The sequence below is a fragment of the Vulpes vulpes genome, chromosome 1, assembly GCF_048418805.1.
Source record: "Vulpes vulpes isolate BD-2025 chromosome 1, VulVul3, whole genome shotgun sequence".
Lineage (NCBI taxonomy): Eukaryota > Metazoa > Chordata > Mammalia > Carnivora > Canidae > Vulpes > Vulpes vulpes.
This window is the reverse complement of record NC_132780.1, coordinates 136,494,675-136,508,738: the sequence shown is the minus strand read 5'-3', so window position 1 is coordinate 136,508,738 and position 14,064 is coordinate 136,494,675. Positions and strand designations below refer to the sequence as shown.

The 14,064-nt window shown below is 35.4% G+C and overlaps 1 protein-coding gene across 1 annotated transcript in view; it reads right to left on the bottom strand.

Annotated features, from left to right (window-relative positions):
• The window catches only part of DNAH8 (dynein axonemal heavy chain 8), a 335,946-nt gene that overhangs the window by 311,556 nt on the left and 10,326 nt on the right, over positions 1–14,064 (bottom strand). Inside the window, exons 2-5 of the mRNA XM_072746190.1 lie at positions 9,857–10,046; positions 9,206–9,369; positions 3,702–3,878; positions 2,824–2,937 (exon numbers count right to left, since the gene is read on the bottom strand). Of these exons, the coding sequence (XP_072602291.1) occupies positions 2,824–2,937; positions 3,702–3,878; positions 9,206–9,369; positions 9,857–10,046 (645 nt within the window). The remainder of the gene's footprint in view (positions 1–2,823; positions 2,938–3,701; positions 3,879–9,205; positions 9,370–9,856; positions 10,047–14,064) is intronic.

Sequence of the window (14,064 nt, the reverse complement as noted above, 5' to 3'; positions counted from 1 at the left end):
GAAAGAATTTTAACTTAGAGAATACCTTGAAGGAGCAGCATAGAGAAGTAGGAACAAATAATGACACATAATGCCAAAGAATGCTAGACACAAATTCATTCTCATGAGTTATAGCTCTAGAAAGCACGAATTCAGTTTCCTAGTCTTTAAAATGAGGATTGTTGTGTGAACAGAATGAAAACTCATGGAAAATATGTGGTACAATGCCTTCAATAAAAGACCAGAGGTTTTCAAGACTGTGGACACCTTTAAAAACACAACTGTCGTGATCCCTGAGTGGCTCGTCGGTTTAGCGCCTGCCTTAGGGCCAGGGCGTGATCCTGGAGTACCAGGATCGAGTCCCGCACCGGACTCCCTGCATGGAGCCTGCTTCTGCCTCTGCCTCTGTCTCTGCCTCTCTCTTTGTCTCTCATGAGTAAATAAATACAGTATTTTTTAAAACCCCACAACTGTCCAGGTAACAACTCTCCTGCATACATATGATTCACAAAAGAGGCAACACCCAGTCAAAATTGGGACACTCTGCCCTAACTTCTCAACAAATGCTGGTTTCCTTGACTTCCTCTCTCTACCTAAAGAAAGGATAAAAGGTATCATGATATACATTAGATTCCCAAAACTTATTGCTTTACAACTGGAATTCTGTACCCATTGACCAACATTTTCCCATTTCTCCACTCCCAACCCTAAAATTCTACTGTTTCCCTGAGTTTGACTTTTTTAGATTCCACATGTGAAATCATACAGTGTTTGTCTTTCTCTGTCTTACTTACTTCACTTCACATGATGTCATCAGGGTCCATACATGCCACAAATGGCAGGAGTCCTTACAGCTGAATAATATTCCATTTTATATACATATACGAATTATTATTATATATGACATGTATGAGTATTCTTGACTCCCATGTCAATTTTTTTTATCATATATGCAAGTATTTATTTCTAGGCTCTTGTGTCTGTCCAATTGATCTATTTGTATATTTTTATGCCAGTACCATGCTGTTTTGGTTACCATAGCTTTGCAGTATAGCTTGAAATCAGGAAGTGCAATGTCTCTAACCTTGTTCTACTTTCTTAGGATTGTTTTCTAGTGGGGGTCTTTTGTGGTTCCATACACATTTTAGGATTTTTTTTTCCATTACTGAAAAAAAAATGCCATTGGAACTTTGGTTTTGTTCTGCTTTGTTATTTATTTATTCATGAGAAACACAGAGAGAGAGAGAGAGAGGCAGAGACACAGACAGAGGGAGAAGCAAGCTCCATGCAGGGAGCCTGACGTGGGACTCCATCCGGGGTCTCCAGGATCACGCCCTGGGCTGAAGGCAGCGCTAAACCACTGAGCCATCTGGGCCGCCCGCCATTGGAATTTTGATAGGGATTGCATTAAATTTATAGATGGATTTGGGTAGTATGGAAATTTTAACAATATTCATTCTTCCAATTCATGAACATGGACATTTTTCCATTTATTTTTGTCTTCATTTTCATTCATCAAAGTCTTATTGCTTTCAGGGTACAGATCTTTCATTTCCTTGAATAAATTTATTACTGAGTATTTTATTGATGATATTTTAAATGAGATTATTTTCCTTAATTCTTTTCCGATGTTCTGTGGTTAATGTATAGAAATACAACTAATTTCTGTATGTAATTCTGTATCCTGCAACTTCACTGAATTTATCAGTTCTAATAGTTTTTGGTGGATTCTTCAGGATTTCCCATATACAGTATCACATCCCTACAAACAGAAACTATTTCACTTCTTCCTTTCCAATTTGAATGCCTTTTATTTCTTTTTATTATCTGACTGCTCTAGCTAGGACCTCCAGTACTATGTTGAATAAAATTGGCAAGACTGGGCACTCTTGTCTTGCTCCTGATCTTATAGAAAAAGCTTTCAGTTTTTACTGTTGAGTATGATGTTAGCTGTGGGCTTGTCATATGTGGCTTTTATTAGGTTGAAGGACATTCCTTCAGTACTCAGGTCTGAGAGTTTTTATCATGAAAGCATGTTATATTTTATCAAATGCTTCTTCTACGTCTATTGAAATGATCACACAATTTTTTCTTTTATTCTATTCTGTATATCGCATGTATTATTTGCATATGTTGAATCATCTTTGCATCCCAGGAATAATTCCCATTTGGTCAGGTGTATGATCCTTTTAATGTGCTGTCGAATTTGCTTTGCTTATATTTGTTGAAAAATTTTGCATCTACATTCATCAAGAATAGTAATATGTAACTTTCTTTTCTTGTAGTGCTTTGTTATCAGGGTAGTGCTGGTTGGGCACTCTCTCTTGTTCACTCCAGGATCATTCACCCTAGGGGAAGCAAGTTACCCTATTGAAAGGCTCAAGTGGTGCGCAACTGGGGCCTTCCAACAACCATGTGAGTGAGCCCAGAAGTGGACCCTCCAGCTCTCAGCCTCCACATGCAATAAAACCACATTCCTAGCTAATAGTTTGGTCTGCAACTTCATGAGAGACCATGAAGCAGAGGCACTCAAGCTATGCTATGCCTGGATTCTTGATCTACAGGAACTGTGATGTAGTAAAAGCTAATCTCAATCAGTTCTGGAGTAATTTATTATGCATCAATGCATTAATTAATTAGTTTAATTCACCAATGAGATCATACTTATGATATCAAATATTTAAATGTAGGTTTAAATGAGTTTACGATTCATGATAGCTATATAACAGGAAAGTATATCTTTTAAGCAACTTGTCTGCAGTATACATTTCCCAATACATATATATCACACAGTTATTTTTAAATGAGTTGTTTTCCAAACTACACTTTAAAAAGCATACTTACTAGGTCATAGTTGTAGAGAGGTTGACATACTTTTTCTAGAGTGTACAAATATCTGACATTATCTTTTGATTCATTTGCTGTATCTGTTATTCTTGCATCCAAATCACGCCAATTCTAGGAAAAAATATGTAAGAATATCATAAAACATCCAAATATATCACTGCATTTCATTTTAATCAAGAAATTCAAGCTATCTTCCCTCAAGTAGTTGATATTAAAATGTGAATGATATAGCTTTTTCTTATATTATTTAAGACTTAAGGTTATTATAAATATTTTTAATGATTTGCTAAAGCTGAAGACTCATTCTGTTGGTAATTAACATCCTGTCTGTAGGCTTAAACTGGACTTGCTTCTATCTGGAGTGACTTTTCTAGGTTACTTATTTGTGACATTACATTATTTTGGGACTTTGACAATAGAATATATAGAGAGAGATAGAAAGATATAGCTACATACAGTTTTGTTTTGTTTTTTTAAGAAGAATACAGCAAAAGAAAAGGACCTGGAAAGAATCAAACCAAACTTGGAATAATGGGCAGGAGATTCTCCTAAGAGAATATTTTTTCCTTTTGACTTTGTATATAGTTCTTTACCTCCACGATCCTCTATTGATTCACAGTTTCAAATTAAAAATAAATGACAATCACCTAATAGTACTATTATCAAAATTGGAGTGAAAATATTGAGAAATAAATTTTTATTTCTATATTTCCTTTTCTTCTGTGAGAAATAGTTGTGGAAAATAAGAAAGCCTTATTCAAAGTTTAACACTTCTAAGTGCATGGTTCCAGTATATGATGTGAAGAAGCAGCTCAAAAAGGGTAATTTTTCAGTTTGTTGTTTGGAAACATAACAATTTAAAAAAATGCCTTTACCTTCAACAGTTTGGAGTGTGCAACATTAAGTACATTTATGACAGCCTTACAAGTTGGCCCTTTAATCTGTTCGATGATGTAATTGAATTTGGCTGACATGCGTTTCCAGTGCTCCAATTCAGTGAGTGGACCTGAGTCATCAGCTTCTTTTCTCATCTGCTCACTCTCAATAAGTACCTGCAATCAAAAGAATTCACAGAATATAGAAATGTTACTTTCTTCTTTGGTAAAACCTTATTATTTGCATTTTTTCAAAGGAAGCTTATAAATAAAATATAGATAACTTTCAACACTGAATAATATTAAAATCTCTTAGCAAAGTAAAAACAAAGGGACCTTCTTCAACATGATAAATAGTATCTACCAAATATCTACAGAAAATTCATACTTAAAGATTAAATTTTAGAAAATATCACTTTAAAACCAAGGACAAGACAAGCTTGCTACTAACACCACCAACTTCTATTCAATCTGGTAATGGAAGTCTCCTAACAAGATAAATAAACAAAAGGCATAAGAATTGGAAGTAAAAAACCAAAATAGCTTAATCAAAAATGATATGATTTGTCACATTTTTAAAATTCAAGAATATCTAAAGATAAACTTCTACAATTAGTAAAAGTGAATAATTCAGTAAGGCTACTGGAAGTATACATAAATATCAGTACTATTTCTTTACAAGCCATCTAGCAATCTGAAACTGTAACTTCTAAAAAAAAAAAAAGGTATTTGCTGTAACATGTAACAACAATGATAAGATATCTGGAGATTAGGAAAGGATGTGCAATATCTTTGTGAATAAAACTAGAAAACTTACTTTCAGCATACAAAAGAAGATCTAAATAAATGGAGAGATATACTATGTTCATGGATGTAAAAAAACATATAAAGATGACAATTTTCTCTAAATTAATGTATACACTTAAGGAAAACTAATCAAAATCTCAATAAATACAGTTTTTCATGAAAGTTGACAAACTACTCTTAAAATTAATTTGGAAGACCAATTAACAAGAAACAATCAATGCAATTTTGAAGAAAAATATAGAAAGGGACTTGCCATGCCAAATATTTAATTAAAAACTACAGAAATGAAAGCAGTATTACATGAGTGCAAAGCCCAAATAAGTATACCAGTGGGATAGAAAGTAGGATTTAGAAATCTGATATATAATAGAAGTGATACTAAAAATGTGTTAGGAAACAATGGGCTGTTTGGGGGTACAATTGGCTAACTCTATGTAAAAAGATAAAATCAGATTCGTACCCTACACACACACACACACACACACACACACACACAAATAATTCCAGATGGATTAAAAACCTAAATGTTAAAAACAAAATGGCAAAGCTTTAAAAATATATATAGGAAATGAGGGTAAAACTATAAAGCAAAAGCATGCAACTAAATATAACTGTCAAGGAAATGGTTACTACTAGGGGGAAGAAAAGGGAGTTAAAATTGGGAAGAGGGCTGCATGGGGACTGTAAGGTGCTGGAAATGCTGCTTCTTAACTTGCACAAAAAGATACATGAGTGTTCATTTTACAGTAATTTGTTCACTTTATTGTATTCATTTCTGTATATTTCACTATTTAGAATAAATTAGTATCTTAAGAGAATATCTTCATAATACTGAACAAGACTTTCTTAAATGAAATCCAAAAAGCACAAAGTTTCTAGCCACTGGAGGGTAGCTAAGTTGAAGCTAGATTTAATTATAACTAATAGGGATGCCTGGGTGGCTCAGTGGTTGAGCGTCCTGGAGTCCAGGATCAAGTCCCACATCAGGCTCCCCAGAGGGAACCTGCTTCTCCCTCTGCCTATGTCTCTGCCTCTCTCTGTCTGTCTCTTATGAATAAACAAAATCTTTTTTAAAATTATAACTAATAAATTTACATTAAAATTTAAAACTTTCACATGACTAAAGACACCATACCAAATTGAAAATAGGACACAATGAGGACCAACAAAGGATTAACATCTGGAAAATATTACTTAAACTCCAAAACTTCAGTAAGATATCATTGAGCAATCTGAACTAAAACTAAGTAAAGAATGTGAACAAACAACTCAACAAAGAGGAAACCTAAGCCACTGAACTCAAAGAAATCAGAGGAATGAAAATAAGATATTTCACCCAAAATTCTGACAAAGATTAAAAATTTAACAATCCCAAGTGTAACAAAAGATTTGAAGAAATGGGAACTCTTATGCACTTCTGTAAAAATACAATAAGTTAATATACCACTGCTTGGGAGGCTTTGTAATACTCAATAAAAATCTAGCTATACTGCTCTCAGCAATTCCACTGACAAATTCCGAAATATGTGCAAAGGAGATCTGGATAGAGGTATTCATTGAATGTGTATTATTATTGTTTGTAATAGCAAAAAGAAAGAAATGGGAATGGATTTCTGAGGTAATGGATGAATAAACCTCTTTACCTCCTTAAACAGAGGATATTAGACATGATATAAATGTGTCCTTAAGGTGTAAAAATTTATATAGCAAACTGATTTCTTTATATAGGAATATTAGACAGTAGTTACGTGAATGATTTTATTGCATTTGCATATTCATAAGCTTTAAATTATATATAAAAATAAACTATATCTATACATTACATATAAACATAGAATATATATTTGTGATTAAAATCTTTACATAGGGGGACCTGGGTGTCTCTGGTTAAGCATCTGCCTTCAACTCAGGTCATGATCCAAGAGTCCCAGCATTGGATTCCTTGTTTAGCAGGGGGTCTACTTCTCTGCTTCTCCCCCTGCTCATACTCTTTCTCAAATAAATAAATAAAATCTTAAGAAAAATAAAATCTTTACATAAATGATATAACACCATTAGATATAATTTTGCAGTTAATTTTTTTCTCATTTAGCATACTCTTTCAGAGGAATGAGAGGAGATAATAACATCAAGACAGTGAGTAATATAGAGGGAGGGAAAAGGGATGGGTTGGAGGCTTTTGTGAGAATAAAACAGATCTGAAGCAAATGTGGCAAACAGTATCTGTTTAGTCTCAGAGGAGTCATTGTTTCAGGAGTCACTGTTATATTATTTTCTGTACTTCTTATGTTTATAACTTTACATTATTTACTTATTTATTTTTAAGTAGACTCCATGCCCACCATGTAGCCCAACGTAGGGCTGGAACTCACAGCCCTGAGATCAAGACCTAAGCTTAGATCAAGAGTTTGATCCTTAACCCTCTGAGCCACCCAGGTGACCCATAACTTCACATAATATAAATTGTGATGGAATGTTTTAAGAATACAAAGGAAAATACATAGTTGATTTTTCAGATCTATGAAGGTTCTTCCTTTAATACATGAAACAATTACTTGCTTCAATTTTAACCATAGTATATGGAACTCTTTCCTAATCTTACCACAATCTTCCCCATCTCCTTAAATAAAGGATACTAGACATAGTTTCATGGCTGAAAGTCTATTTAGCTTGAATAACTGAATTAAAGAATGAAAATGGACCTTAAAAATTAACAAAATCAGACAACCCTTTTGATGTTTAATTCCGATTACAACATTATTTACAGATAGTAATTAGCCTCAAAGTGAATACTTTCAGGAATGCAGCACATTTCATTTTTTATGGGGAGGGATTCTGTGAGAAAGTTATTCTGATTTCAAAATTAAAACTCTCCTTATAGCCATCACACTCTAGTCTTACTTCTGCCACTTACGGCCATACAGTGCAAGTTTAATTTCACATGAAACTTCATCAAATAAATATTGGAAGATATCATGACACTCTCAAGTACCCCCCATTTTTTCCTAGGTCAGATATCTCCATATATTTCCCTTCAATGACATTGCTCATATCCTTAGCTTCTTTTTCTCTATATTGCCCATTCTTAATGATTTATAGAAGTTCTTTTATATATTATAGATACTGTCTGTTATATATGCTAATATTTTCTCCCAGAAGGTCATGCACTTTTTAGTTTTGCTTGTAATTTTTGCCATATGGAAGTTATTAATTTTTTTAAATAGTCAAATATGCCAGTTTTTTCTTTTATGACTTCTGGGTTTTGTATCTTAAGAACATATTAATATAGTCAGTCATATGTTGTGTTCTGGTTCATTTGTAGGTTGTTTTATTTTTCACCTTACTTAATTAAGATTGGATTTGTTCACTCAAAGCATCTTTAAGATTCACCCATGTTAAAAAAAAAAAAAATCATCCATGTTGTTACATGTATCTATTTTTTGTTTCAGCTTTCATATTTATGTCTACAATCTATCTTGATTAACTTTTGTGTATGACAAGAAGTCAAGGTTTAGGTTTCTTTTTTTATTTATTTCATTTTGGGGGGTCAAGGTTAATTTTAGATGTCGCAGTTCAAATTTTTTAAAGATCTTTTCCACTTCCTGCATTGATTCTGCTTAATTAAAACCACCTGCGGCAATAGTCCAAATTGATTTTCTTATTTCCAGTTGCTAAATCTCCCTAAATCTCAAACTATTTTCTTTTGTTTGCTCATTTTTATGTAATAAAATCTGTATTGATTGATCATAATAATTGGATCTCAGTCGTTGTGTAGGACACAGCCTTATTTCCACAATGGGTTAAAATTCCTGCTTCCTCCAGTGACATAGTAGGTGAGTACAGAAGTCCTGTAGTGCTCAATTGCCCAATTCAATTTCCTAGTGACACCTGGAACAAATTCTGTGGCCACCACTCCAGGGTCCAGTGGTGTTTCCAAAGTCCTCCAATTTTTCCATTCCAACTGCACCTCCTTCCTTCTAACATCGTTCTAAGAGAGGTAAAATTGAAAATGCTCTAACTCTTGCTTGGTCAAGATTTTTTACCTTAGTTTTCACTGAAGATTTTCTTCTCTAGTTCCACTGTCCTATGCTCATGAACTAGAGATCTTAGAGTTGGTTCTAGTGTCCTCTTTCAGTTTATAGCAATTACATAGTACCTGATTTGGGGCATTATGTGTAGTGTAGGTTGGCACCTTTCAGAAAATTGACATATGTCCCATTCCTATTGCTGCTTTTCCTACTGCCAGAGAAAATTTATTTGACCACAGAGTTGTAGTACCAACATGAATAAGCCTAGTTTGAACCTCTTTGTCAACACAGACAATTACACTGATCAAAAAGAACTATTTATTAGCATCTAGCACTGTCACTTCATTGTATCCTCTTCCTTTCTCTTATGAAGAGTATAAACAATATTTAAAGTATTGGAGATGAGTGCTGGCTATTCCCAATTCTCCATTCCATTTTTTTCCATTTTCAATCCATGCTTTTGTGGTTCCCTCCTTAAAAGTGAGAAATATTTAAAATCGACTTTCAGTGGCCCATAGATAGCAATGATTTTGCTCTAGAGTCAAGAAAAGGATAGGTTTCATAACAGAATATGGAAGAGTCCTCTTCCCTTTAGGGACAAAATGCAATGGCTAGGACACAGATGAGAACCACGACTCCTATCTGATGTAATTACTTGAGTTAGCTCACCTGTTCGATCTGTTTGTACCATGTCATCAGCACTTCCTCTAGCTGGCGAACAGTTTCTGAATTGCTTGCTGCAGCTGTCACTTCTTCAAAAGTATGCAGCTTGGAAAAATCAATATTGTCTACCTTCTTTAACTTAACTGTTCCCTCAATACTTACTCTAGCACCTAAAAGAGAAAAACAATATTGAGAAGAGGTGTTTAATGTCAATGTGTGATTTCAGACAATAATTACTCAAAAGTCAGAGATCTAATACTTTATAGCAATATAGTACAAATTGATCATAGATTGTGATTTCATAATTTTTAATATTATGTATTTTAATAATATAAAGTAATAAAACTATGTATTTTTAAAAGAGCTAATAATAAAGTAATACTGTAAAATATGGTGAAATTTTTCATTAATAATATAGGAATAGAATCTTCCCACTACAATGGAAGGAAAAAACTGTATATCGTACTCCTGGCAAAAATCCCTGGAAATGAGAGGTTCTAATGATTTGATCTCTTACCTGTAAGTCTCATAAATCACTTTGATTAACACTTTCTTTCAAGATGGAATGTTTTTCCTCTAATGTTTATCTTTAATAACATATATTATAGTTAATTTGCTCATTTTAAGTAATTTACTAATATTAAATTTTATACTTACCATCTAAAAATGAAAGGTATCTATTGATGGTTTCGGTGAAAATGTGTTTTTCAGATTCTCCTTGCTTGGAATGGTTTAGAGCACCCCAATTATTTGTTGCAAGAATAGCTGGCAGAAATATACTTGACAGCATATTCCTAATCCCACTTAGGATCCCTGTTGATGCGTCCAGTACAGTAAATAACACTTCCTGAAAGGGAGGTTTTCAAAAGTGATTTTTATATGCTAACCCCATTTAAAAACTGGAAATCATAACTTATTTCACATTACAATGAGTGTAGACAATGCTTTTATATACTATTATGGAAAACTTAAGTGATCATGAAAATTAGAGTATTAAAATCGACAAATTTATATTCTGCCCCCATTCTAACCACTCACATGTATGTTGGTCAAGATGACACTTTCCTCCGTGCTTTAGTTCCTACCTAGGGAAGGAGGCATGGCCTTGAGCCTCTACAACATGAAGAAAATGCAGAGCTTTCTGCATAAAGTTCTTAGTGGAGAGTTGCTCTATCCATGGAAATGGGAGGAGAAAGACTCCATCAGGATAGGGAAAGGGTAGAGAGACCGGCAAGATGGTGGTAGAATAGGGTCCTCAACTCATCTGGCCCCACAAACTTACCTAGATTATCTTTCAAAACATCCTGAACACCTACGAATTCGACCTGAGAGGTAAAGAGAGAAGAGCTGGAATGCCATAGAGAGAAAAATTTTCACTTCTAACAAGGTAGGAAGGTGAAAAAAATAAGAAAGAAATAAAGTGGGGGAGGGGAACCTGCGACTAGCCAGGTGAAAGCCTCCAGGGCAGGAAAGCCCAGCTCCAGACAAGCGGGAACTTTAAAAATCTGTGCCTGAGTTTTCCCTGACTGAAAAGTGCTTAGCAGGGAAGTCAGGCAGAATCACAGGAGGGGAAGTGAAGCATCAAGATCCCTGGAGACATTACAAGACTAGGGGCACCCGGGACAAACCTCACTGCACCACAGTCCATCTCGGTAAAGGGTTGATGTGCGCAGCCTTCCAGGGCATTTGGGAGATGTCTGACAGATCCGCAGGCTAGCCCCGGAGCTCCCTTTACCCTAGAGCCCAGCAACAGACAGAGGCGGGCTGTCCTCTGTTCCCTTCGGGAAAGGTGGTCCCCAGGAGTGTGGGTCCAGCAACAGCACTGGGGCCTGGATCCCAGGGCGCTGAAGGGGACAAACCCGGCTATCCTCTGTTCCTCCTGGGACAGGCAGAAGCAGAGAGGACACAGGAAAGTGAGAACTCTCCTGCCGCTGGGCATCCGGCAACTGTGAAGATCAGTGCACCTGCACCTGCCCCCAGGAGCATCTGAGCCAGTGCAGACTGAGAGACTGTGGTTAGTTACTCGTGGGGAGCTCGAATCCAGAGCTGGAAACCTGGCCACTGCCAGGGGTTTTGTTTTTTTTTTCCCCCTCTTCTTTTCACATTGCACCTGGGAGAGGTGGGCCCTCTAGGAAACAAAGGTCTCATAGGATAAACAGCTCATACTAAACCAACACCTGACAAGGGATAAGGCACATTTGCCCAGGCACACACACCTGAGAATCAGTGCAGCAGGCCCCTCCCCCAGAAGAACAGCTGGAAGAACAGGGGAAGAGCAAGTTTACTGATGAACCAGGGCTGGAAAGCTCCAGGACTGAGGGAAAATAGTATATAGAACTAGAGGATCCTTTTATTATTATTATTATTACAACTCGTTTTCATATCAGCTTAAAAATTTCCAATATTTTTATTCTTTTCCCACCTTAACTACAATATTTTACCACTATTCATTTTTAACTTTTTCCTTTTTGATTTTCATATTTCTACAATTACATGTCTTAGATATATTTTTCAATTCTGGATTCCCTTCAATGCATTCAATTTAATTTTGGTAGATATACAAGATATAAACATATCTTGTTTATGTTATTATGGTTGATGTTGAGTCTTTATATAAATATTGCTGGTTTATATAAATTTGGGATTGAGCATCTTCTAATATATAGAACAAAATACACTCAGAACCAAGGGGATCACCCTCTAGGTCCCCTCAGGGAGATTACATTCTCTCCCCACCACCACCATCCCCCCACCCTTTTCTTTCTTTTTTTTCACTCCCTTATATTTGGTTTTTGGTTTTTTTCCTTTTACTACTATGTTTTAAATTTTGTTTCTCACTTTAGTGGTCCTTTTGGTTTATTTTGTTCTGTTCTCCTTTTTCTTTTATTTTGTTGTCTCTGACCTCTTCAGAATCATCTAGGGTGTATTTTACTTAGGTTGTGATTGATATTTTTGACTCAGCTCATTTATACAGCCACTCTGCATTGGATAAAATGACTAAAAGGAGGCATTCACCACAAAAGAAAGAATCAAAAGCAAAACTCTCTGTCACAGAGCTACAGAAAGGGGATTTAAGTTTGATGTCAAAAATTCAATTCAGAAGTACAATTGGAAAGTTACTGGTGGCTCTGGAAAAAAGTGTAAAGGACTCTAGACACTTTATTACTTCAGAATTGAGATCTAATCAGGCCAAAATTAAAAATAGTTTAACTGAGATGTGATCCAAACTGGATGTTTTAACTGCTAGGGTTAATGAGGTGGAAGAGAGAGTGAGCAACATAGAAGACAAGTTGATGCTAAGGAAGGAAACTGAGGAAAAGATAAAAACAATCAAGAGCCCACAAGGAAAGGCCTTGGGAAATAAATGATAGCTTGAGAAGGAAGAATATATGTCGAACTGGGATTCCAGAAGAGGCTGAGAGAGATAGAGAGGACCACAAAGTATATTTGAACAAATTATAGCTGAGAACATCCCTAATCTGGGGAAGGAAATAGGCATTCATATCCGAGAGAGGACCCCACCCCAAAAAAATCAATAAAAACCAGTCAACACCTTGATATTTAATAGTGAAACTTGCAAATTTCAAAGATAAATAGAAAATTCTTAAAGCAGCACGAGACAAGAGAGTCTTAATTTATATGGGGAGAAATATCAGATTAACAGCAGACCTCTCCACAGAGACCCGGAAGGCCAGAAAGTGTTGGCAGGATATATTCGGGTACTAAATAAGGAAAACATGCAGCAAGAATAGTTTATCCAGCAAAGCTGTCATTCATAATAGAAAGAGAGATAAAGAGCTTCCAGGATAGGCAGAAACTGAAAGAATATGTAACCACCAAACCAGCCCTGCAAAAATATTAAGGAGGACCCTGTAAAAGAAAGAGGGAGCTGAAAGAGACAATCCACAAAAATAAGGATTATATAGGTAATACGATGATACTAAATTCATATATTTCAATAGTTATACTGAACGTGAATGGCTTAATGATCCCATCAAAAGACACAGGGTATCAGACTGGATAAAAAAGCAAGACACCTATATGCTGTCTACAAGAGACTCAGTCTGAAAATGAAGGGGTGGAGAACCATTTAACATTCAAATGGTCCTCAAAAAAAAGCTGAGGTAGCCATCCTCATATCAGATAAGTTGGAGTTTATACCAAAGACTATAATAAGAGATGAAGAGGAACACTATATTATATTATACTTAAAGAGTCTATCCAACAAGAAGACTGAACAATAATGAATATTTATGCCCCTAATGTGGGAGCTGCCAAGTATATCAATCAATCAAAGAGATACTTAGATAATAAAACACTAATAGTAGGAGACTTCAACATGGCACTCTCAGTAAATGACAGATTTTCTAAGCAGAACATCACCAAAGAAACAAGGGCCTTGAATGATACACTGGACCAAATAGACTTCACAGATATATACAGAACATCTGAATGCAACTGAATACACATTCTTCTCAAGTGCACATGAAACTTTCTCCAGAATAGACCACATATTGGGTCCCAAATCAGGTCTAAACTGATACCAAATGATTGGGATTGTCCCCTGCATATTTTCAGACCACAATATTTTGAAACTAGAACTCAATCACAGGAAGAAACCTGGAAGAAACTCAAACACATGGAGGTTAAAGAACATTCTACTAAAAGATTAATGAGTCAACCAGGAAATTAGAGAATATAAAAGATTCATGGAAACTAATGAAAATGAAGACACAACTGTTCAAAATCTTTAGGATACAGCAAAAGCAGTCCTAAGAGGGAAATACATCACAATACAAGCTGGAGAAAGAAATCAAGAAACTGGAGAAACTGGAAAAAAATCAAATACACAATCTAAGCTCGCA